The following is a 26071-nucleotide window of genomic DNA, read 5'->3' as shown; positions in this document are numbered from 1 at the left end:
ATTAGACCAGTTAGAACCATTAGAACTGGTCGAACCATTAGAACTGGTAGAACAATTAGAACTGGTAGAACCATTAGAACCGTTAGAACCATTAGAGCTGGTAGAACCATTAGACCTGTTAGAACCATTAGAACGGGTAGAACCATTAGACCTGTTAGAACCATTAGAACTGGTAGAACAATTCGAACTGGTAGAACCATTAGAACCGTTAGAACTGAGAGAGCAATTAGACCCATTAGAACCAGTAGAATCATTAGAACCGCGAGAACTGGTAGAACTGATTCTAGAAATTGATTATCTAACAAACAAATATGAAAACAAGCAAAAGAACAACAGATAAATGACTGATAATAACCAATACGTGTGCATGTGTGTGTGCGTGCGGTGTGTGTCCGCCAGGGGGCGACCTCTCACCGCAGCGTGGCTGCGTGACGCGGAGCCGAACTTCACCAGTGGCTTTGTAGGACCCTCTCTCTCTCTCTCTCTCTCTGTCTCTCCGTCTCTCCGTCTCTCCCTCTCTCCCTCCCTCTCTCTCTCTCTCTGTCTCTCGCTCTCTCTCTCTCTCTCTCCCTCTCTCTCTCTCTCTCCCTCTCTCTCTCTCTCTCCCTCCCTCTCTCTCTCTCTCTGTCTCTCGCTCTCTCTCTCTCCCTCTCTCTCTCTCCCTCTCTCTCCCTCCCTCTCTCTCTCTCTCTGTCTCTCGCTCTCTCTCTCTCTCCCTCTCTCTCTCTCTGTCTCTCTCTCTCCCTCTCCCTCTCTCTCATGTACTCCCGGACGCGTTCGGACCTGAGGTCTTTCCTCACTCTGCCGTGGCGTTGCGTGATCTCTGCGTGTTTTGCGGGTTGATCTGAGGAAGAGGAGAGGAAGAGGAGAGGAAGAGGAGCGGGATCCCAGGCATCACTTCCTCCTCCGGACCAGCGGGAATCAAACCAGCAGCTACGACCTGGAGGAATTTCCCGCTGCGCCTCGGAGGAGCGACGGGAGCCTGGTGGGTCTCGTGCTGCTGAACGTGGAGGACGCAGGGGGCGTGGCCACGGGACGGAGGGGCTGAGTCCTGTGGTTGACCTGGGACACCTGCCCAGGTGACTCACCTGGACACCCGGACACCTGGGCACCTGGGCACCTGGGCACCTGGACACCTGGACACCTGGGCACCTGGACACCTGGACACCTGGACACCTGGGCACCTGGACACCCGGACACCTGGACACCTGGACACCTGGGCACCTGGACACCTGGACACCTGGGCACCTGGACACCTGGACACCCGGACACCTGAACACACAGACACCTGGACACCCAAACACCTGGAAACCTGGACACCCGGACACCTAGACACCTGGACACCTGGACACCCAAACACCTGGACACCTGGACGCACAAACACCTGGAAACCTGGACACCCGGACACCTGGACACCCAGACACCTGGACACCCAAATACCTGGACACCTGGACTCCCGGACACCTGGACACCTGGACACCCAAACACCTGGACACCTGGACATCCAAACACCTGGAAACCTGGACACCCGGACACCTGGACACCTGGACACCCGGACACCTGGATACCCAGACACCTGGACACCTGGACACCCAGACACCTGGACGCCTGGACACCCTGACACCTGGACACCCAGACACCTGGACACCTGGACACCTGGACACCTGGACATCCAAACACCTGGAAACCTGGACACCCGGACACCTGGACACCCGGACACCTGGATACCCAGACACCTGGACACCTGGACACCCAGACACCTGGACGCCTGGACACCCTGACACCTGGACACCCAGACACCTGGACACCTGGACACCCAGACACCTGGACACCTGGACATCCAAACACCTGGAAACCTGGACACCCGGACACCTGGACACCCGGACACCTGGATACCCAGACACCTGGACACCTGGACACCCGGACACCTGGATACCCAGACACCTGGACACCCGGACACCTGGACACCCAGACACCTGGACGCCTGGACACCCTGACACCTGGACACCCAGACACCTGGACACCCAGACACCTGGACGCCCAGACACCTGGACGCCCAGACACCCAGACACCTGGACACCCAGACACCTGGAGGAGGACGGCTTCTGCTTCCTGCTACTGGATGAGGAGCAGCTTATGTTTGTCATCGGGCAGGAGGATCCTGAAGGTCCAGTTCCTGGAGCAGCGACCTGACCGTGAGTGGTGACGCAACACACACACACACACACACACACACACACACACACACACACACACACACACACACACACACACACACACACACACACACACACAATAGAGTAGAGTTTTTTTCACTCTTTATATAATTCGTTTTTCAGTGAAATTAAATTCCTTAAATCTCAAACCCCATTTTGAGAAAATCCTGATCCTGAGAGTTTGACGGATGAAGGGGTGAGGGAGGAAAGACTCTGGCATTAGATGAAGGGATGAGGGAGAAAAGACTCTGGCAGTAGATGGAGGGATGGGGGAGAAAAGACTCTGGCAGCAGATGAAGGGGTGAGGGAGAAAAGACTCTGGCAGTAGATGAAGGGATGAAGGAGAAAAGACTCTGGCAGCAGATGAAGGGGTGAGGGAGGAAAGACTCTGGCATTAGATGAAGGGATGAAGGAGAAAAGACTCTGGCAGCAGATGAAGGGGTGAGGGAGGAAAGACTCTGGCATTAGATGAAGGGATGAAGGAGAAAAGACTCCGGCAGCAGATGAAGGGGTGGGGGAGAAAAGACTCTGGCAGTAGATGGAGGGATGGGGGAGAAAAGACTCTGGCAGCAGATGAAGGGGTGAGGGAGGAAAGACTCTGGCATTAGATGAAGGGATGAAGGAGAAAAGACTCTGGCAGCAGATGAAGGGGTGAGGGAGGAAAGACTCTGGCATTAGATGAAGGAGAAAAGACTCTGGCAGCAGATGAAGGGGTGAGGGAGGAAAGACTCTGGCAGTAGATGGAGGGATGGGGGAGAAAAGACTCTGGCAGCAGATGAAGGGGTGAGGGAGGAAAGACTCTGGCAGTAGATGAAGGGATGAAGGAGAAAAGACTCTGGCAGCAGATGAAGGGGTGAGGGAGGAAAGACTCTGGCAGTAGATGGAGGGATGGGGGAGAAAAGACTCTGGCAGCAGATGAAGGGGTGAGGGAGGAAAGACTCTGGCAGTAGATGAAGGGATGAAGGAGAAAAGACTCTGGCAGCAGATGAAGGGGTGAGGGAGGAAAGACTCTGGCATTAGATGAAGGGATGAAGGAGAAAAGACTGGCACTAGATGAAGGGGTGAGGGAGGAAAGACTGGCAGTAGATGGAGGGATGGGGGAGAAAAGACTCTGGCAGCAGATGAAGGGGTGAGGGAGGAAAGACTCTGGCATTAGATGAAGGGATGAAGGAGAAAAGACTCCGGCAGCCGATGAAGGGGTGAGGGAGGAAAGACTCTGGCATTAGATGAAGGGATGAGGGAGGAAAGACTCTGGCAGCAGATGAAGGGGTGGGGGAGGAAAGACTCTGGCAGTAGATGAAGGGGTGAGGGAGAAAAGACTCCGGCAGTAGATGAAGGGATGAGGGAGAAAAGACTCTGGCAGTAGATGGAGGGATGAGGGAGAAAAGACTCTGGCAGCAGATGAAGGGATGAGGGAGAAAAGACTCCGGCAGCAGATGGAGGGATGAGGGAGAAAAGACTCCGGCAGCAGATGAAGGGATGAGGGAGAAAAGACTCTGGCAGCAGATGAAGGGATGAGGGAGGAAAGACTCCGGCAGCAGATGAAGGGATGAGGGAGGAAAGACTCTGGCAGCAGATGAAGGGATGAGGGAGGAAAGACTCTGGCAGCAGATGAAGGGATGAGGGAGGAAAGACTCTGGCAGCAGATGAAGGGATGAGGGAGGAAAGACTCCGGCAGCAGATGAAGGGATGAGGGAGGAAAGACTCAGAAGAGAAGCAGTTTGACAGATGAAGGGATGAAGTTTGTTTCCCTCCTTCAGGGAGCAAGAAGATCCTAGCAACTTTATTTACTTTGTGCAAATCACTGGAACACCACCCTGAGTCTGGACCTGCAGCACCACCCTGAGTCTGGACCTGCAGCACCACCCTGAGTCTGGACCTGCAGCATCACCCTGAGTCTGGACCTGCAGCATCACCCTGAGTCTGGACCTGCAGCACCACCCTGAGTCTGGACCTGCAGCATCACCCTGAGTCTGGACCTGCAGCACCACCCTGAGTCTGGACCTGCATCACCCTGAGTCTGGACCTGCAGCATCACCCTGAGTCTGGACCTGCAGCACCACCCTGAGTCTGGACCTGCAGCACCACCCTGCGTCTGGACCTGCAGCACCACCCTGAGTCTGGACCTGCACCACCCTGAGTCTGGACCTGCAGCACCACCCTGAGTCTGGACCTGCACCACCCTGAGTCTGGACCTGCAGCATCACCCTGAGTCTGGACCTGCAGCACCACCCTGAGTCTGGACCTGCATCACCCTGAGTCTGGACCTGCAGCACCACCCTGAGTCTGGACCTGCAGCATCACCCTGAGTCTGGACCTGCAGCACTACCCTGAGTCTGGACCTGCAGCACCACCCTGAGTCTGGACCTGCAGCACCACCCTGAGTCTGGACCTGCAGCATCACCCTGAGTCTGGACCTGCAGCACCACCCTGAGTCTGGACCTGCAGCACCACCCTGAGTCTGGACCTGCAGCACCACCCTCTGTCTGGATCTAATTCTCCAGTCAGACGTTCTTCTGTGGTTCCTCAGCACCACCCAGGGTGGAGGCCGCCATAAAAAACCCGTCTCCATCACGTCAGGTGTTTCCTGGGATTTATTTCCCCACAGAAGAAATCATTCTTTTCTTTTTCTCACTCTACTGAGTTCTAGGTAGAGCAACTCGACTGCTAACTAGTTCTAGGTAGAGCAACTCGACTGCTAACTAGCTCTAGGTGGAGCAACTAGACTGCTAACTAGTTCTAGGTAGAGCAACTAGACTGCTAACTAGCTCTAGGTAGAGCAACTCGACTGCTAGCTAGCTCTAGGTGGAGCAACTAGACTGCTAACTAGTTCTAGGTAGAGCAACTCGACTGCTAGCTAGCTCTAGGTGGAGCAACTAGACTGCTAACTAGCTCTAGGTAGAGCAACTCGACTGCTAACTAGCTCTAGGTGGAGCAACTCGACTGCTAACTAGTTCTAGGTAGAGCAACTAGACTGCTAACTAGCTCTAGGTGGAGCAACTACACTGCTAACTAGCTCTAGGTAGAGCAGCAAGACTGCTAACTAGCTCTAGGTGGAGCAACTACACTGCTAACTAGCTCTAGGTAGAGCAGCAAGACTGCTAACTAGCTCTAGGTAGAGCAACTAGACTGCTAACTAGCTCTAGGTGGAGCAACTACACTGCTAACTAGTTCTAGGTAGAGCAACTAGACTGCTAACTAGCTCTAGGTGGAGCAACTACACTGCTAACTAGCTCTAGGTAGAGCAGCAAGACTGCTAACTGCTCCTGCTAGTTACTGAGCTCAGTAACTAGCAGGAGCAGTTAGCAGTCTTGTTGATTTGTAACATTACTATTGTACTAATGTTAACATTGTAGTGTGTGTGTGTGTGTGTGTGTGTGTGTGTGTGTGTGTGTGTGTGTGTGTTTGTGCGTGTGCGTGCGTGCGTGTGTTAGTGCGTGCGTGCGTGTGTGTGTGTGTGTGTGTGTGTGTGCGTGCGACCTATAAATTGTCCACCAGCAAACAACAGATTGAGTTCCTGTTTGTCTTCCCTCCACAGGCTCCTGAGAGAAGGTTCTCCAGGTTCTCCACCAGCCATGCTCAGCACAGGAACCTGCAGCGGAGAACCACAGGTCTCGTAGGGCGGATCCACCCTGAAGTGACGGGTCTCCATGGTTACCGTGTAGTGACGGGTCTCCATGGTTACCACGCTACTCACACTGCCACCGATCTGTTGACCGTCCCGTAAACCGCCTGGCTTCGTGTTCTGCTGCTGGTTCCACCATGGCGAGGGGTTCCACCATGGTGAGGGGTTCCACCGTGGCGAGGGGTTCCACCATGGTGAGGGGTTCCACCGTGGCGAGAGGTTCCACCATGGCGAGTGGTTCCACCATGGTGAGAGGTTCCACCATGGCGAGAGGTTCCACCATGGCGAGGGGTTCCACCATGGTGAGGGGTTCCACCGTGGCGAGAGGTTCCACCATGGCGAGGGGTTCCACCATGGTGAGGGGTTCCACCGTGGCGAGAGGTTCCACCATGGCGAGTGGTTCCACCATGGTGAGAGGTTCCACCGTGGCGAGAGGTTCCACCATGGCGAGGGGTTCCACCATGGTGAGGGGTTCCACCGTGGCGAGAGGTTCCACCATGGCGAGGGGTTCCACCATGGTGAGGGGTTCCACCGTGGCGAGAGGTTCCACCGTGGCGAGAGGTTCCACCATGGCGAGGGGTTCCACCATGGTGAGGGGTTCCACCGTGGCGAGAGGTTCCACCATGGTGAGGGGTTCCACCATGGTGAGGGGTTCCACCGTGGCGAGAGGTTCCACCGTGGCGAGAGGTTCCACCATGGCGAGAGGTTCCACCATGGCGAGGGGTTCCACGCCGCCAGCGGGCTGCAGTTCCTGCTTACTGCGTCTGCTGCTGCTGGCGAGCTGCTGGCTGCTAGGCTCCGCCTCCCAGACGCCCGCCGTCACGGCGGACGGCCAGCCGCCCCTGCAGGACTTCGCTCACTCCGTCCGCCTGGATGGCGACATCGTCCTGGGCGGCCTGTTCCCGGTGCACGCCCGCGGCGAGAGGGGCGTGGCCTGCGGCGAGCTCAAGAAGGAGAAGGGCATCCATCGGCTGGAGGCCATGTTGTTCGCCATCGACCTGATCAACAAGGACCCGGCCCTCCTGCCCAACGTGAGCCTGGGGGCCCGCATCCTGGACACCTGCTCCCGGGACACCTTCGCCCTGGAGCAGTCCCTGGCCTTCGTCCAGCCGCTGCTCCAGAGGGGCGGGGCCGGCGTGCGCTGCGCTAGCGGAGAAGCGCCGCTGTTCGCCAAGCCGGACAAGGTGGTGGGCGTGGTCGGGGCGGCGGCGAGCTCCGTGTCCGTCATGGTGGCCAACATCCTGCGGCTGTTCCAGGTGAGCGCTGGTGCAGCAGTTCTGACTGCTGAATGCTGCGTTAATGCTGCGTTAATGCTGTGTTAGTGCTGTGGTAATGCTGCATTAATGCTGTGTTAATGCTGTGTTAATGCTGCGTTAATGCTGTGGTAATGCTGTGTTAATGCTGCGTTAATGCTGCGTTAATGCTGTGTTAGTGCTGTGGTAATGCTGTGTTAATGCTGCGTTAATACTGTGTTAATATTGTGTTAGTGCTGTGGTAATGCTGTGTTAATGCTGTGTTAGTGCTGTGGTAATGCTGCATTAATGCTGTGTTAATGCTGTGTTAATGCTGCGTTAATGCTGTGGTAATGCTGTGTTAATGCTGCGTTAATGCTGCGTTAATGCTGTGTTAGTGCTGTGGTAATGCTGTGTTAATGCTGCGTTAATACTGTGTTAATATTGTGTTAGTGCTGTGGTAATGCTGTGTTAATGCTGTGTTAATGCTGCATTAATACTGTGTTAATGCTGTGTTAGTGCTGTGGTAATGCTGTGTTAATGCTGCGTTAATGCTGTGTTAGTGCTGTGGTAATGCTGTGTTAATGCTGTGTTAGTGCTGTGGTAATGCTGTGTTAATGCTGCGTTAATACTGTGTTAATATTGTGTTAGTGCTGTGATAGTGCTGTGGTAATGCTGTGTTAATGCTGTGTTAATGCTGCATTAATACTGTGTTAATGCTGCGTTAGTGCTGTGGTAATGCTGTGTTAATGCTGCGTTAATACTGTGTTAATATTGTGTTAGTGCTGTGGTAATGCTGTGTTAATGCTGTGTTAATGCTGCGTTAATACTGTGGTAATGCTGTGTTAATGCTGTGTTAATGCTGCGTTAATGCTGTGTTAGTGCTGTGGTAATGCTGTGTTAATGCTGTGTTAATGCTGCGTTAATACTGTGGTAATGCTGTGTTAATGCTGTGTTAATGCTGCGTTAATGCTGTGTTAGTGCTGTGGTAATGCTGCGTTAATGCTGTGGTAATGCTGTGTTAATGCTGTGTTAATGCTGTGTTAGTGCTGTGGTAATGCTGTGTTAATGCTGTGTTAGTGCTGTGGTAATGCTGTGTTAATGCTGCGTTAATGCTGCGTTAATACTTTGTTAATGCTGCGTTAATGCTGCGTTAATGCTGTGTTAATGCTGTGTTAGTGCTGTGGTAATGCTGTGTTAATGCTGCGTTAATGCTGTGGTAATGCTGTGTTAATGCTGTGTTAATGCTGCGTTAATGCTGTGTTAGTGCTGTGGTAATGCTGTGTTAATGCTGTGTTAATGCTGCGTTAATACTGCGTTATATATTGTGTTAGTGCTGTGTTAGTGCTGTGTTAATGCTGCATTAATACTGCGTTAATACTGTGTTAGTGCTGTGTTAATGCTGCATTAATACTGCGTTAATGCTGTGTGAGTGCTGTGGTAATGCTGTGTTAATGCTGCATTAATGCTGCGTTAATGCTGTGTTAATGCTGTGTTAGTGCTGTGGTAATGCTGTGTTAATGCTGCGTTAATACTGCGTTAATATTGTGTTAGTGCTGTGTTAATGCTGCATTAATACTGCGTTAATGCTGTGTGAGTGCTGTGGTAATGCTGTGTTAATGCTGCATTAATACTGCGTTAATGCTGCGTTAATGCTGTGCTAATGCTGTGTTAGTGCTGTGTTAATGTTGCGTTAATGCTGCGTTAATACTGTGTTAATGCTGCGTTAATGCTGTGTTAATGCTGTGTTAGTGCTGTGGTAATGCTGTGTTAATGCTGTGTTAATGCTGCGTTAATACTGTGTTAATATTGTGTTAGTGCTGTGTTAATGCTGCATTAATACTGCGTTAATGCTGTGTGAGTGCTGTGGTAATGCTGTGTTAATGCTGCGTTAATACTGTGTTAATGCTGTGTTAATGCTGCGTTAATACTGTGTTAATGCTGCGTTAATGCTTTGTTAGTGCTGTGGTAATGCTGTGTTAATGCTGCGTTAATGCTGTGTTAATGCTGCGTTAATGCTGTGTTAATGCTGTGTTAGTGCTGTGTTAATACTGTGTTAATGCTGTGTTAATGCTGCGTTAATGCTGCGTTAATACTGTGTTAATGCTGTGTTAATGCTGCGTTAATACTGTGTTAATATTGTGTTAGTGCTGTGGTAATGCTGTGTTAATACTGCGCTAATGCTGTGTGAGTGCTGTGGTAATGCTGTGTTAATACTGCGTTAATATTGTGTTAATGCTGTGTTAGTGCTGTGTTAATGCTGCATTAATACTGCGTTAGTGCTGTGTTAATGCTGCATTAATACTGCGTTTATGCTGTGTGAGTGCTTTGGTAATGCTGTGTTAATGCTGCATTAATACTGCGTTAATGCTGTGTGAGTGCTGTGGTAATGCTGTGTTAATGCTGCGTTAATACTGTGTTAGTGCTGTGTTAATGCTGCATTAATGCTGCGTTAATGCTGTGTGAGTGCTGTGGTAATGCTGTGTTAATGCTGCGTTAATACTGCGTTAATACTGCGTTAATATTGTGTTAGTGCTGTGTTAATGCTGCGTTAATACTGCGTTAATACTGCGTTAATGCTGCGTTAATGCTGTGTAAGTGCTGTGTAAATGCTGCGTTAATGCTGCGTTAATACTGCGTTAATACTGCGTTAATGCTGTGTTAGTGCTGTGGTAATGCTGTGTTAATGCTGCGTCAATACTGCGTTAATACTGCGTTAATGCTGTGTTAGTGCTGTGTTAATGCTGTGTTAATGCTGCATTAATACTGTGTTAATACTGTGTTAGTGCTGTTATTATACTGTGATAATGCTGCATTAATGCTGTGTTAACGCTGTGTTAATACTGTGTAAACGCTGTGTTAATGCTGTGTTGATGCTGTGTTAATGCTGTGTTAATGCTGTGTTGATGCTGTGTTAATGCTGTGTTTATGCTCTGTTGATGCTGTGTTAATACTGTGTTAACGCTGCGTTAATGCTGCGTTAATGCTGCGTTAATGCTGTGTTAGTGCTGTGGTAATGCTGTGTTAATGCTGCGTTAATACTGCGTTAATACTGTGTTAGTGCTGTGTTAATGCTGCATTAATACTGCGTTAATACTGTGTAAGTGCTGTTATTATACTGTGTTAATGCTGCATTAATGCTGCGTTAACGCTGTGTTAATGCTGCGTTAATACTGCGTTAATACTGTGTTAGTGCTGTGTTAGTGCTGTGTTAATGCTGCGTTAATGCTGTGTAAGTGCTGTGTCAATGCTGTGTTGATACTGTGTTAATGCTGTATTAATGCTGTGTTAATACTGTGTTAACGCTGTGGTAATGCTGTGGTATTGCTGCGTTTATGCTGTGTAAGTGCTGTGTTAATGCTGTGTTGGCGCTGTGTTAATGCTGTGTTTATGCTGTGTTAATACTGTGTTAATGCTGTGTTAATAGTTTGTTAATGCTGTGTTCATGCTGTGTTAATGCTGTGTTAATGCTGTGTTAATACTGTGTTCATGCTGTGTTAGGACTGTGTTAGTGCTGTGGTAATACTGTGTTAATGCTGTGTTAATGCTGTGGTAGTGCTGTGTTTACTCAGCATTAACGCAGCGTTAACACAGTGTTTTTAGTTTAGTTTCTTCACAAGTGTCACTGGAAGGAAACAATGTTTTGCAAAACTTTTCAGATCAAAGCCATAAATGGCAAAAATATTTTAATCTGTCCAGGTTTTCCTGTCCTCACCTGTCTTCATCTGTCCTCACTTGTCTTCACCTGTTCTCACCTGTCTTCACCTGTCTTCATCTGTCCTCACCTGTCCTCACCTGTCCTCACCTGTCTTCACCTGTCTTCATCTGTCCTCACCTGTCCTAACCTGTCCTCACCTGTCTTCATCTGTCCTCACTTGTCTTCACCTGTTCTCACCTGTCTTCATCTGTCTTCACATGTCCTCACCTGTCTTCATCTGTCTTCACCTGTCCTCACCTGTCTTCATCTGTCCTCACCTGTCTTCATCTGTCTTCACCTGTCCTCACCTGTCTTCACCTGTCCTCACCTGTCTTCACCTGTCTTCATCTATCTTCACATGTCCTCACCTGTCCTCATCTGTCTTCATCTGTCCTCACCTGTCCTCACCTGTCCTCACCTGTCCTCACCTGTCTTCACCTGTCCTCACCTGTCCTCACCTGTCCTCACCTGTCTTCATCTGTCTTCACCTGTCCTCACCTGTCTTCATCTGTCCTCACTTGTCTTCACCTGTTCTCACCTGTCTTCACATGTCCTGACCTGTCTTCACATGTCCTCACCTGTCTTCATCTGTCTTCACCTGTCCTCACCTGTCTTCATCTGTCCTCACCTGTCTTCATCTGTCTTCACCTGTCCTCACCTGTCCTCACCTGTCTTCACCTGTCCTCACCTGTCTTCATCTGTCTTCACTTGTCCTCACCTGTCTTCACCTGTCTTCATCTGTCCTCACCTGTCCTCACCTGTCTTCACCTGTCCTCACCTGTCTTCATCTGTCCTCACCTGTATTCACCTGTCTTCACCCGTCCTCACCTGTCTTCACATGTCCTCACCTGTCCTCACCTGTCTTCACCTGTCCTCACCTGTCTTCACATGTCCTCACCTGTCTTCACCTGTCTTCATCTGTCCTCACCTGTCTTCATCTATCTTCACCTGTCCTCACCTGTCCTCATCTGTCTTCATCTGTCCTCACCTGTCCTCACCTGTCCTCACCTGTCCTCACCTGTCTTCATCTGTCCTCACCTGTCCTCACCTGTCTTCATCTGTCTTCACCTGTCCTCACCTGTCTTCATCTGTCCTCACTTGTCTTCACCTGTTCTCACCTGTCTTCACATGTCCTGACCTGTCTTCACATGTCCTCACCTGTCTTCATCTGTCTTCACCTGTCCTCACCTGTCTTCATCTGTCTTCATCTGTCTTCATCTGTCCTCACCTGTCTTCACCTGTTCTCACCTGTCTTCACCTGTCTTCATCTGTCTTCATCTGTCCTCACCTGTCCTCACCTGTCCTCACCTGTCTTCACCTGTCCTCACCTGTCTTCACATGTCCTCACCTGTCTTCACCTGTCCTTAGTCACTTAGAAAATGTAAAAACTTCTGCTCTTTCTATTATGAACAAGTTGAAAAGAAAGAAAGAAGATTGTCCGTCAGAAACTCTTTGTCCAGTTGGTGGGGGTCATACTGTCTTACTGTGAGCAGCCTCCCAGCTCGTTCCCTTGGGGGGGGGGCTCCTCACTGCTCCAGCAGTCACTCACCGTTTGTCTTCAGCTGGACGCCAGTCCGGTTCACTGCTCGCTCTGCCTCCGCCCCCCCCCCCCCCCCACAAGTTGAGGGAAAGTTGATCCCGACGGTTCTTCATGTTTCTGCACAGCAAGTTGACAAACAGGATGTGAAGGCGCCGCTGCAGCAAACACGTTCCGCCGCAGCAAACACGTTCCGCCGCAGCAAACACGTTCCGCCGCAGCAAACACGTTCCGCCGCAGCAAACACGTTCCGCCGCCATGAACTGGCCGCAGGATTCCAGCGTGACGTCGCAGGATTAACCAGCAGAGAGGACACAACAACTTCACTTAGCTAGAATTAGCTGGAGATGCCTCCGGGGGGGGCAAGGGGCGGGGGTGGCAGCAGGGGGGAGGGGGGGCAAGATGGGAGGGGGCAGCAGCGTATGAACAAGTACCACAGTGAACCAGCATCACAGTGGACTAGTACCACAGTGGACCAGCATCACAGTGGACCAGGACCACAGTGGACCAGCACCACAGTGGACTAGTACCACAGTGGACCAGGACCACAGTGGACCAGCATCACAGTGGACCAGCACCACAGTGGACTAGTACCACAGTGGACCAGGACCACAGTGGACCAGCATCACAGTGGACCAGGACCACAGTGGACCAGCATCACAGTGGACTAGTACCACAGTGGACTAGTACCACAGTGGACCAGCATCACAGTGGACCAGCATCACAGTGGACCAGGACCACGGTGGACCAGCATCACAGTGGACCAGGACCACAGTGGACCAGCACCACAGTGGACTAGTACCACAGTGGACTAGTACCACAGTGGACCAGCATCACAGTGGACCAGGACCACGGTGGACCAGCATCACAGTGGACCAGGACCACAGTGGACCAGCACCACAGTGGACTAGTACCACAGTGGACCAGGACCACAGTGGACCAGCATCACAGTGGGCTAGTACCACAGTGGACCAGGACCACAGTGGACCAGCATCACAGTGGACCAGCATCACAGTAGACCAGGACCACAGTCGACCAGCACCACAGTGGACTAGTACCACAGTGGACCAGCACCACAGTGGACCAGCATCACCGTGGACCAGCATCACAGCATCACGTCTTTCCGTTAGCGAAGACAATGAGAGGGTTAGGGTTAGCTCTGTCTTTCCGTTAGCGAAGACAATGAGAGGGTTAGGGTTAGCTCTGTCTTTCCGTTAGCGAAGACAATGAGAGGCAGTGGATGACGCTGGAGATTCTCCGTCTCACTGTGTATCAGTGAGTCTGAGCACGGCCTCGTCTTCAGGACGTGTTTCCATCGCTGTGGGACAGTTTGAGACACGACTCCACGTTTCAGCTATGCAGTGACTCGTTGTGACTCGTTGTGACTCGTTGTGACTGAAGTGTCACCCAGGATTCCATTTGATGACGTGTGGAAGTGTTAGCATTAGCGGTTGTGTCTGGTTTTTCCTCCAGGCTGAGCTCGTTTATCGTCCGGGGAGACGGACGACAGCAAACAGCTTTGGTTGAAAAAAGAAACTCAGAGCAGGATGGAGGATGGAGGATGAAGGATGAAGGATGAAGGCTGGAGGATGACGGATGGAGATGAAGGATGGAGGATGACGGATGGAGGATGAAGGATGAAGGCTGGAGGATGGAGGATGACGGATGGAGATGGAGGATGACGGATGGAGATGAAGGATGACGGATGGAGATGGAGGATGACGGATGGAGATGAAGGATGGAGGATGACGGATGGAGATGGAGGATGACGGATGGAGATGAAGGATGACGGATGGAGATGGAGGATGACGGATGGAGATGAAGGATGGAGGATGACGGATGGAGATGAAGGATGGAGGATGACGGATGGAGATGAAGGATGGAGGATGAAGGATGGAGGATGACGGATGGAGATGAAGGATGGAGGATGACGGATGGAGATGAAGGATGGAGGATGAAGGATGGAGGATGACGGATGGAGGATGAAGGATGGAGATGGAGGATGACGGATGGAGATGAAGGATGGAGGATGGAGATGGAGGATGACGGATGGAGGATGAAGGATGGAGATGGAGGATGACGGATGGAGATGAAGGATGACGGATGGAGATGGAGGATGGAGGATGACGGATGGAGATGAAGGATGGAGGATGACGGATGGAGATGAAGGATGGAGGATGGAGGATGACGGATGGAGGATGAAGGATGGAGATGGAGGATGACGGATGGAGATGGAGGATGACGGATGGAGATGAAGGATGACGGATGGAGGATGGAGAATGAAGGATGGAGATGACGGATGGAGATGGAGAATGAAGAATGAAGGATGGAGGATGGAGGATGAAGGATGGAGGATGAAGAATGAAGGATGGAGGATTGAGGAGTCTCTCCGTCTGACGGCTTCCAGCTTCTGGCGCTCAGCCAAGCAGAAAGCATGACGAGCATCAACCACAGCATCCAGCGGGAAACCGCCAGCAGCTGATGTTCCAGATGTTCTCATGAACCCAGGCTCCACTGGGGACCAGGTCCAGAACCTCGGCCCCGCTGGGGACCAGGTCCAGAACCTCGTCCCCGCTGGGGACCAGATCCAGAACCTCGGCCTCGCTGGGGACCAGGTCCAGAACCTCGTCCCCGCTGGGGACCAGGTCCAGAACCTCGTCCCCGCTGGGGACCAGGTGTCTACCGCTCAGGTGACCATGTCTGACTCACCTCATCACATCTGAACTCAGATCAGCCTCTTCAAAGAGTTTTAATCCACTTGTTTGGAATTTGATTAAAGAAAATGATGGCAGGAGTCTTTGTTCTACAAAATAGAGCGCAGATCTGAAACCGGTAGCTCTGGAGCCTGGGGGAACGCTCAAAGAGAGAGGAGATTAAGGAGAGAGAGAGAGAGAGAGAGAGAGAGAGAGAGAGAGAGGGGGGTAGGCGGTGGTTGGAGGACAACATACAATACCCTGTTAGTGCTACATATTTTCTTTTTCAGTAATCACACTGATAGAAATATTTTCTAATTGTTATGAGATTAAACCAGCCTGAGCAGCTCTATCTAGACAGTAACATGATTTTCTAGATTAAACCAGCCTGAGCAGCTCTATCTAGACAGTAACATGATTTTCTAGATTAAACCAGCCCGAGCAGCTCTATCTAGACAGTAACATGATTTTCTAGATTAAACCAGCCCGAGCAGCTCTATCTAGACAGTAACATGACTTTCTAGATTAAACCAGCCTGAGCAGCTCTATCTAGACAGTAACATGACTTTCTAGATTAAACCAGCCCGAGCAGCTCTATCTAGACAGTAACATGATTTTCTAGATTAAACCAGCCTGAGCAGCTCTATCTAGACAGTAACATGATTTTCTAGATTAAACCAGCCCGAGCAGCTCTATCTAGACAGTAACATGATTTTCTAGATTAAACCAGCCTGAGCAGCTCTATCTAGACAGTAACATGATTTTCTAGATTAAACCAGCCTGAGCAGCTCTATCTAGACAGTAACAAGATTTTCTAGATTAAACCAGCCCGAGCAGCTCTATCTAGACAGTAACATGATTTTCTAGATTAAACCAGCCCGAGCAGCTCTATCTAGACAGTAACATGACTTTCTAGATTAAACCAGCCCGAGCAGCTCTATCTAGACAGTAACATGATTTTCTAGATTAAACCAGCCCGAGCAGCTCTATCTAGACAGTAACATGATTTTCTAGATTAAACCAGCCCGAGCAGCTCTATCTAGACAGTAACATGATTTTCTAGATTAAACCAGCCCGAGCAGCTCTATCTAGACAGTAACATGATTTTCTAGATTAAACCAGCCCGAGCAGCTCTATCTAGACAGTAACAAGATTTTCTAGATTAAACCAGCCCGAGCAGCTCTATCTAGACAGTAACAAGATTTTCTAGATTAAACCAGCCCGAGCAGCTCTATCTAGACAGTAACATGATTTTCTAGATTAAACCAGCCCGAGCAGCTCTATCTAGACAGAAACATGATTTTCTAGATTAAACCAGCCTGAGCAGCTCTATCTAGACAGTAACAAGATTTTCTAGATTAAACCAGCCCGAGCAGCTCTATCTAGACAGTAACATGATTTTCTAGATAAAGATGCCTGTACAGCTCTATCTAGACAGTAACATGACTTATTGACCACTCTGAAGGATGGCCACGCCCCTCTGAGCCACTCTGAAGGGTGGCCACGCCCCTCTGAACCACTCTGAAGGATGGCCACGCCCCTCTCAACCACTCTGCCACCTTGTGACCAGTGTTGCCACATTTAGTTTATAAAGTAGTCCGATTACTAGTAACTCCTTTAAATAAGTAACTTAGTTACTTTACTGATTTAAGTTAGATCACATGTTGCTTTTTAGTTAATTTCAGCATGATAATCACTAGAAAGGTGAAGGTTCCAGAGGTGCAGTCAGTGAGCGGTCATGGTTCCAGAGGTGCAGTCAGTGCGCGGTCATGGTTCCAGAGGTGCAGTCAGTGCGCGGTCATGATTCCAGAGGTGCAGTCAGTGCGCGGTCATGGTTCCAGAGGTGCAGTCAGTGAGCGGTCATGGTTCCAGAGGTGCAGTCAGTGAGCGGTCATGGTTCCAGAGGTGCAGTCAGTGAGCGGTCATGGTTCCAGAGGTGCAGTCAGTGCGCGGTCATGGTTCCAGAGGTGCAGTCAGTGCGCGGTCATGGTTCCAGAGGTGCAGTCAGTGCGCGGTCATGGTTCCAGAGGTGCAGTCAGTGCGCGGTCATGGTTCCAGAGGTGCAGTCAGTGAGCGGTCATGGTTCCAGAGGTGCAGTCAGTGAGCGGTCATGGTTCCAGAGGTGCAGTCAGTGCGCGGTCATGGTTCCAGAGGTGCAGTCAGTGCGCGGTCATGGTGGAGGTTGAGGTTAAACCCCTGTGTCTCCCTTAGATTCCTCAGATCAGCTACGCCTCCACGGCCCCGGAGCTCAGTGACAACACTCGCTACGACTTCTTCTCCCGGGTGGTTCCTCCAGACTCCTACCAGGCCCAGGCCATGCTGGACATCGTCACCGCCCTGGGCTGGAACTACGTGTCCACGCTGGCGTCCGAGGGGAACTATGGCGAGAGCGGCGTGGAGGCCTTCGTCCAGATCTCCAGAGAATCAGGTGGGCAAGGTGCTGGAGCCTGCTAGCAAACTGTAATGTACTGAAGCCAGTGGGATGAGATGTGCTGGGCGGGGTGGGCGGGGCCAGAGGAGCTGCAGGCGTCGCTCCACATGGTGAACCTGGTTAGGGTTAGCTGGTCAAGGTGAACCTGGTTAGGGTTAGCTGGTCAAGGTGAGGCAATCAGAGCTCGCTGATTAAAGTGTTAGCGCTGACTTTAATCACATTGTAAGAGGTGTAATGTAATTCATGTAATTCATGTAATTCATGTATCTAATGTAATTCATGTAATTAATCAACGGCCTCATGCATGTTGGCTCAGTGTGACTGAAGTCTGGAGCCTCCAGGTCCAGCTCTGATGGTCTCACTAGAACCAGCTCTGATGGTCTCACTAGAACCAGCTCTGATGGTCTCACTAGAACCAGCTCTGATGGTCTCACTAGAACCAGCTCTGATGGCCTCACTAGAACCAGCTCTGATGGTCTCACTAGAACCAGCTCTGATGGCCTCACTAGAACCAGCTCTGATGGTCTCACTAGAACCAGCTCTGATGGCCTCACTAGAACCAGCTCTGATGGCCTCACTAGAACCAGCTCTGATGGCCTCACTAGAACCAGCTCTGATGGCCTCACTAGAACCAGCTCTGATGGCCTCACTAGAACCAGCTCTGATGGTCTCACTAGAACCAGCTCTGATGGCCTCACTAGAACCAGCTCTGATGGCCTCACCAGATGGTCTCACCGGAACCAGCTCTGATGGCCTCACCGGAACCAGCTCTGATGGCCTCACTAGAACCAGCTCTGATGGCCTCACCGGAACCAGCTCTGATGGTCTCACTAGAACCAGCTCTGATGGTCTCACCGGAACCAGCTCTGATGGCCTCACCGGAACCAGCTCTGATGGCCTCACTAGAACCAGCTCTGATGGTCTCACCGGAACCAGCTCTGATGGTCTCACCGGAACCAGCTCTGATGGTCTCACCGGAACCAGCTCTGATGGCCTCACCGGAACCAGCTCTGATGGTCTCACTAGAACCAGCTCTGATGGTCTCACTAGAACCAGCTCTGATGGTCTCACCGGAACCAGCTCTGATGGCCTCACTAGAACCAGCTCTGATGGCCTCACTAGAACCAGCTCTGATGGCCTCACTAGAACCAGCTCTGATGGTCTCACTAGAACCAGCTCTGATGGCCTCACTAGAACCAGCTCTGATGGCCTCACCAGATGGTCTCACCGGAACCAGCTCTGATGGCCTCACCGGAACCAGCTCTGATGGCCTCACTAGAACCAGCTCTGATGGCCTCACCGGAACCAGCTCTGATGGTCTCACTAGAACCAGCTCTGATGGTCTCACCGGAACCAGCTCTGATGGCCTCACCGGAACCAGCTCTGATGGCCTCACTAGAACCAGCTCTGATGGTCTCACCGGAACCAGCTCTGATGGTCTCACCGGAACCAGCTCTGATGGCCTCACCGGAACCAGCTCTGATGGCCTCACCAGAACCAGCTCTGATGACCTCACCAGAACCAGCTCTGATGGCCTCACCAGAACCAGCTCTGATGACCTCACTAGAACCAGCTCTGATGGTCTCACCGGAACCAGCTCTGATGGTCTCACCGGAACCAGCTCTGATGGCCTCACCAGAACCAGCTCTGATGGCCTCACCAGAACCAGCTCTGATGGTCTCACTAGAACCAGCTCTGATGGTCTCACCGGAACCAGCTCTGATGGTCTCACCGGAACCAGCTCTGATGGCCTCACCAGAACCAGCTCTGATGACCTCACTAGAACCAGCTCTGATGGTCTCACCGGAACCAGCTCTGATGGTCTCACCGGAACCAGCTCTGATGGCCTCACCAGAACCAGCTCTGATGGCCTCACCAGAACCAGCTCTGATGGTCTCACCGGAACCAGCTCTGATGGCCTCACCAGAACCAGCTCTGATGGCCTCACCAGAACCAGCTCTGATGGCCTCACCAGAACCAGCCATCCAGAACCAGCACTGGCTCTCCTTCAATGACACCAAGAGTCACTGACCAGTGGTCTTCCTGGTCCAGCCCACTAGAGCTGGACTGGCAGCAGGTCTTGCTGACCCAGGGACAGGATGCGGTGGTGGAAAGGGTCCGTGGTGGAACATGTCAAGCTCAGACTCCTGCAGAACCGTCTGGTTCTGCCGCCGCGGGATCTCACATTGATGTAGATTGTTCCGAGTGCAGACAGATGTGGTGTGCAGCACAGCTGGTTCTACTGTCGACTAGACGACCAATCAAGAGACGCTGTTTCTAGATCTTTGTGAGTACACACTGAGTATTATGAGTACACGCTGAGTATTATGAGTACACGGTGGGTATTATGAGTACACGCTGAGTATTATGAGTACACGCTGAGTATTATGAGTACACACTGGGTATTATGAGTACACGCTGAGTATTATGAGTACACGGTGGGTATTATGAGTACACGCTGGATATTATGAGTACACACTGGGTATTATGAGTACACGGTGGGTATTATGAGTACACGCTGGGTATTATGAGTACACGCTGAGTATTATGAGTACACGCTGGGTATTATGAGTACACGCTGGATATTATGAGTACACACTGGGTATTATGAGTACACGCTGAGTATTATGAGTACACGCTGAGTATTATGAGTACACGCTGGGTATTATGAGTACACGCTGGATATTATGAGTACACACTGGGTATTATGAGTACACGCTGGGTATTATGAGTACACGCTGAGTATTATGAGTACACGCTGGGTATTATGAGTACACGCTGGGTATTATGAGTACACGCTGGGTATTATGAGTACACGCTGGATATTATGAGTACACACTGAGTATTATGAGTACACACTGGGTATTATGAGTACACGCTGAGTATTATGAGTACACGGTGGGTATTATGAGTACACGCTGGGTATTATGAGTACACGCTGGATATTATGAGTACACACTGGGTATTATGAGTACACACTGGGTATTATGAGTACACGCTGAGTATTATGAGTACACGCTGGGTATTATGAGTACACGCTGGATATTATGAGTACACACTGGGTATTATGAGTACACACTGGGTATTATGAGTACACGCTGAGTATTATGAGTACACGCTGGGTATTATGAGTACACGCTGGGTATTATGAGTACACGCTGGATATTATGAGTACACACTGAGTATTATGAGTACACACTGGGTATTATGAGTACACGCTGAGTATTATGAGTACACGCTGGGTATTATGAGTACACGCTGGGTATTATGAGTACACGCTGGATATTATGAGTACACACTGGGTATTATGAGTACACGCTGAGTATTATGAGTACACGCTGGATATTATGAGTACACGCTGAGTATTATGAGTACACGGTGGGTATTATGAGTACACGCTGGGTATTATGAGTACACGCTGGGTATTATGAGTACACGCTGGGTATTATGAGTACACGCTGAGTATTATGAGTACACGGTGGGTATTATGAGTACACGCTGAGTATTATGAGTACACGGTGGGTATTATGAGTACACGCTGGGTATTATGAGTACACGCTGAGTATTATGAGTACACGGTGGGTATTATGAGTACACGCTGGGTATTATGAGTACACGCTGGGTATTATGAGTACACGGTGGGTATTATGAGTACACGCTGAGTATTATGAGTACACGGTGGGTATTATGAGTACACGCTGAGTATTATGAGTACACGGTGGGTATTATGAGTACACGCTGGGTATTATGAGTACACGCTGGGTATTATGAGTACACGCTGAGTATTATGAGTACACGGTGGGTATTATGAGTACACGCTGAGTATTATGAGTACACGGTGGGTATGATGAGTACACGCTGGGTATTATGAGTACACGCTGGGTATTATGAGTACACAGTGGGTATTATGAGTACACGCTGAGTATTATGAGTACACGCTGGGTATTATGAGTACACGCTGAGTATTATGAGTACACGGTGGGTATTATGAGTACACGCTGAGTATTATGAGTACACGCTGAGTATTATGAGTACACGGTGGGTATTATGAGTACACGCTGGGTATTATGAGTAGACGGTGGGTATTATGAGTAGATGGTGGGTATTATGAGTACACGCTGAGTATTATGAGTACACGCTGGGTATTATGAGTACATGGTGGGTATTATGAGTACACGCTGAGTATTATGAGTACATGCTGAGTATTATGAGTACACGCTGGGTATTATGAGTACACGCTGAGTATTATGAGTACACGCTGAGTATTATGAGTACACGCTGGGTATTATGAGTAGATGGTGGGTATTATGAGTACACGCTGAGTATTATGAGTACACGCTGGGTATTATGAGTACACGCTGGGTATTATGAGTACACGCTGGTTATTTTGAGTACACGCTGGGTATTATGAGTACATGGTGGGTATTATGAGTACACGCTGGGTATTATGAGTAGATGGTGGGTATTATGAGTACACGCTGAGTATTATGAGTACACGCTGGGTATTATGAGTACACGGTGGGTATTAGGAGTACACGCTGAGTATTATGAGTACACGCTGGGTATTATGAGTACACGCTGGGTATTATGAGTACACGCTGAGTATTATGAGTACACGGTGGGTATTTTGAGTACACGGTGGGTATTATGAGTACACGCTGAGTATTATGAGTACACAGTGGGTATTATGAGTACATGCTGAGTATTATGAGTACACGGTGGGTATTATGAGTACACAGTGGGTATTATGAGTACACGCTGAGTATTATGAGTACACGGTGGGTATTATGAGTACACGCTGAGTATTATGAGTACACGCTGAGTATTATGAGTACACGCTGGGTATTATGAGTAGATGGTGGGTATTATATGTACACGGTGGGTATTATGAATACACGCTGAGTATTATGAGTACACGGTGGGTATTATGAGTACACGGTGGGTATTATGAGTACACGCTGAGTATTATGAGTACACGCTGGGTATTATGAGTACACGGTGGGTATTATGAGTACACGCTGAGTATTATGAGTACACGCTGGGTATTATGAGTAGATGGTGGGTATTATATGTACACGGTGGGTATTATGAGTATACGTTGAGTATTATGAGTAGATGGTGGGTATTATATGTACACGGTGGGTATTATGAGTACACGCTGAGTATTATGAGTACACGGTGGGTATTATGAGTACACGCTGGGTATTATGAGTACACGCTGAGTATTATGAGTACACGCTGGGTATTATGAGTACACGCTGGGTATTATGAGTACACGGTGGGTATTATGAGTACACGCTGAGTATTATGAGTATACGCTGGGTATTATGAGTACACGCTGGAAATATTGGCAACGACCGAATATCTCAAGAAAAAGTCTATGACACAAAGTCCATGGAGGACGCTCCCAGGACAGAGACCAAAGTCCATGGAGGACGCTCCCAGGACAGAGACCAAAGTCCATGGAGGACGCTCCCAGGACAGAGACCAAAGTCCATGGAGGACGCTCCCAGGACAGAGACCAAAGTCCATAGAGGACGCTCCTAGGACAGAGACCAAAGTCCATAGAGGACGCTCCCAGGACAGAGACCAAAGTCCATTGAGGACGCTCCCAGGACAGAGACCAAAGTCCATGGAGGACACTCCCAGGACAGAGACCAAAGTCCATGGAAGATGTTCCCAGGACAGAGACCAAAGTCCATAGAGGACGCTCCCAGGACAGAGACCAAAGTCCATGGAGGACGTTCCCAGGACAGAGACCAAAGTCCATGGAGGACGTTCCCAGGACAGAGACCAAAGTCCATGGAGGACGTTCCCAGGACAGAGACCAAAGTCCATGGAGGACGCTCCCAGGACAGAGACTGTAAAGAAATGAGAATAATGAAGTGAGGACCTGATTGAAGCCTTCCTGTGGCACCAGAACACTCCAGACGTGGTTCAATTGATCATGAGGTTTTCCTCAAGGGTCTTTTGAGGTGTGGATTAGGAGACGGAGAATCGAACCCACAACTTTGGGAATAAAGAGTTACACTGGGAAACAAAGAGAAAAGAAAGAAATCCAGACTAGAAATCAAAATAAAGAAGGGAAGAGTGAGGAGGAGTGGGAAGCAGGAGGCAGAGGAAGGTGTGGACCGATCCAGCTGCTGACACACGGCCAGATGTTACTGTGTGTGTGTGTGTGTGTGTGTGTGTGTGTGTGTGTGTGTGTGTGCGTGCGTGCGTGTGTGTGTGTGATCTTCGCTGCCACCCCATGGAGCTCGTCTCCATGACAACAGCAGCAGCTCTGACTGCAGTGTGCTGAGCAGTTTGGGGCGCACGGTGATGGGCGCCGCCCTGCTGGTGGTCTGCTGTGATGGGCTGTGATAGGTGATGGGATAGGTTAGGGTTAGGATAACCCTAACCTATCCCATCAAGGCTGAGGGTCTGGTTGGTTTAGATGAGCCACCTAGACACAAGTGGAGACACAGAGGTTAGGGTTGGGTTAGGTTAGGTGAGGTGAGGTTAGGTTAGGTTAGGTGAGGTTAGGGTTAGGTTAGGTGAGGTTAGGGTAAGGTTAGGGTTAGGTTAGGTGAGGTTTGGGTTAGGTTAGGTGAGGTTAGGGTTAGGTTAGGTGAGGTTTTGGGTTAGGTTAGGTTAGGTGAGGTTTTGGGCTAGGTTAGGTGAGGTCTGGGTTAGGTTAGGTGAGATTAGGTTAGGGTTCGATGAGCCACAGGGTTAGGGCTAGGTGAGGTTTAGTTAGGTGAGGTGAGGTTTAGGTTAGGGTTAGATGAGCCACAGGGTTAGGGTTAGGTTAGGTTAGGTTAGGTTAGGTAACCCTAACCTAACCTAACCCTAACCCCGTCTTTTCAGCAGAAATAAGAACTTTTCCCTCCTTTCTTTTTCAAAAGCCTGAAGTCCTGAAGAGAATCTGCTTTCTTTCATCTTTCGTGTTGCTTCTTCCTTTGAACTCTGCAACTTTCATGACATTTACAATGTCCCACCAAATTAAAAGCATCAGAGCCAAAAGCCATGTCAACTTTTAGAGGTTTTTCCTCTTTTTTCATGGATTTTTACTCTTTAGGTATTTTATGCACCTTTACTGTTTTGACTGTTTAACTCTTTATAGTCGCTGTGTGTTTTAGTGAAACTTCATATTGTTTTATTTTTTTCCTTTCATTCTTTTTTACTATTTATCTTTTTTCTTTTCCTTTATTCTTTCACCTAAAAGCTCCATCTCATACACATTATTGAGTACGTGCAGCTATTTTATCCATTCTTTATACATCAAATATAATCCAAATGTTTATTTACAAATAAGCTTGTGAGAATGTCAGAGAAGGAGAGAACAGCAGAACATAGATCCTCCTGAGGAGAACATAGATCCTCCTGAATAGAACATAGATCCTCCTGAGGAGAACATAGATCCCCCTGAAGAGAACATAGATCCCCCTGAGGAGAATATAGATCCCCCTGAGGAGAACATAGATCCTCCTGAATAGAACATAGATCCTCCTGAGGAGAACATAGATCCTCCTGAGGAGAATATAGATCCTCCTGAGGAGAACATAGATCCTCCTGAATAGAACATAGATCCTCCTGAGGAGAACATAGATCCCCCTGAAGAGAACATAGATCCTCCTGAGGAGAACATAGATCCTCCTGAGGAGAATATAGATCCCCCTGAGGAGAACATAGATCCTCCTGAATAGAACATAGATCCTCCTGAATAGAACATAGATCCCCCTGAGGAGAACATAGATCCTCCTGAATAGAACATAGATCCTCCTGAGGAGAACATAGATCCCCCTGAGGAGAATATAGATCCCCCTGAGGAGAACATAGATCCTCCTGAATAGAACATAGATCCCCCTGAGGAGAATATAGATCCCCCTGAGGAGAACATAGATCCTCCTGAATAGAACATAGATCCTCCTGAATAGAACATAGATCCTCCTGAGGAGAACATAGATCCCCCTGAAGAGAACATAGATCCTCCTGAGGAGAACATAGATCCTCCTGAGGAGAACATAGATCCCCCTGAGGAGAACATAGATCCTCCTGAGGAGAACATAGATCCTCCTGAGGAGAATATAGATCCTCCTGAGGAGAACATAGATCCTCCTGAATAGAACATAGATCCTCCTGAATAGAACATAGATCCCCCTTAGGAGAACATAGATCCTCCTGAGGAGAACATAGATCCCCCTGAATAGAACACAGATCCCCCTAAATAGAATATAGATCCCCCTGAGGAGAACATAGATCCTCCTGAGGAGAACATAGATCCTCCTGAATAGAACATAGATCCTCCTGAGGAGAACATAGATCCCCCTGAGGAGAATATAGATCCCCCTGAGGAGAACATAGATCCTCCTGAATAGAACATAGATCCCCCTGAGGAGAATATAGATCCCCCTGAGGAGAACATAGATCCTCCTGAATAGAACATAGATCCTCCTGAATAGAACATAGATCCTCCTGAGGAGAACATAGATTCCCCTGAAGAGAACATAGATCCTCCTGAGGAGAACATAGATCCTCCTGAGGAGAACATAGATCCCCCTGAGGAGAACATAGATCCTCCTGAGGAGAACATAGATCCTCCTGAGGAGAATATAGATCCTCCTGAGGAGAACATAGATCCTCCTGAATAGAACATAG

At 49.6% G+C, this 26071-nt stretch overlaps 1 protein-coding gene across 2 annotated transcripts in view; it reads left to right on the top strand.

Annotated features, from left to right (window-relative positions):
* The first annotated feature begins 1781 nt into the window (after window positions 1-1781).
* Window positions 1782-26071, top strand: part of LOC308148745 (metabotropic glutamate receptor 8-like) — a 48347-nt gene continuing 24057 nt past the window's right edge. The window contains exons 1-3 of one of the 2 annotated variants that reach the window (XM_080522251.1): window positions 1782-2195; window positions 5755-5827; window positions 17212-17428. In XM_080522251.1, coding sequence (XP_080378377.1) covers window positions 5792-5827; window positions 17212-17428 — 253 coding nt within the window. In that variant the 5' untranslated portion in view covers window positions 1782-2195; window positions 5755-5791. Of the gene's footprint in view, window positions 2196-5754; window positions 5828-6396; window positions 7098-17211; window positions 17429-26071 lie in introns of those variants that run through there. The other variant, XM_080522250.1, reaches the window with a different exon arrangement.

The sequence above is a fragment of the Blennius ocellaris genome (genome assembly GCF_963422515.1).
Source record: "Blennius ocellaris genome assembly, contig: SCAFFOLD_50, whole genome shotgun sequence".
Classification (NCBI taxonomy): Eukaryota; Metazoa; Chordata; class Actinopteri; order Blenniiformes; family Blenniidae; genus Blennius; species Blennius ocellaris.
This window is presented reverse-complemented; position numbering and strand designations above follow the sequence as displayed.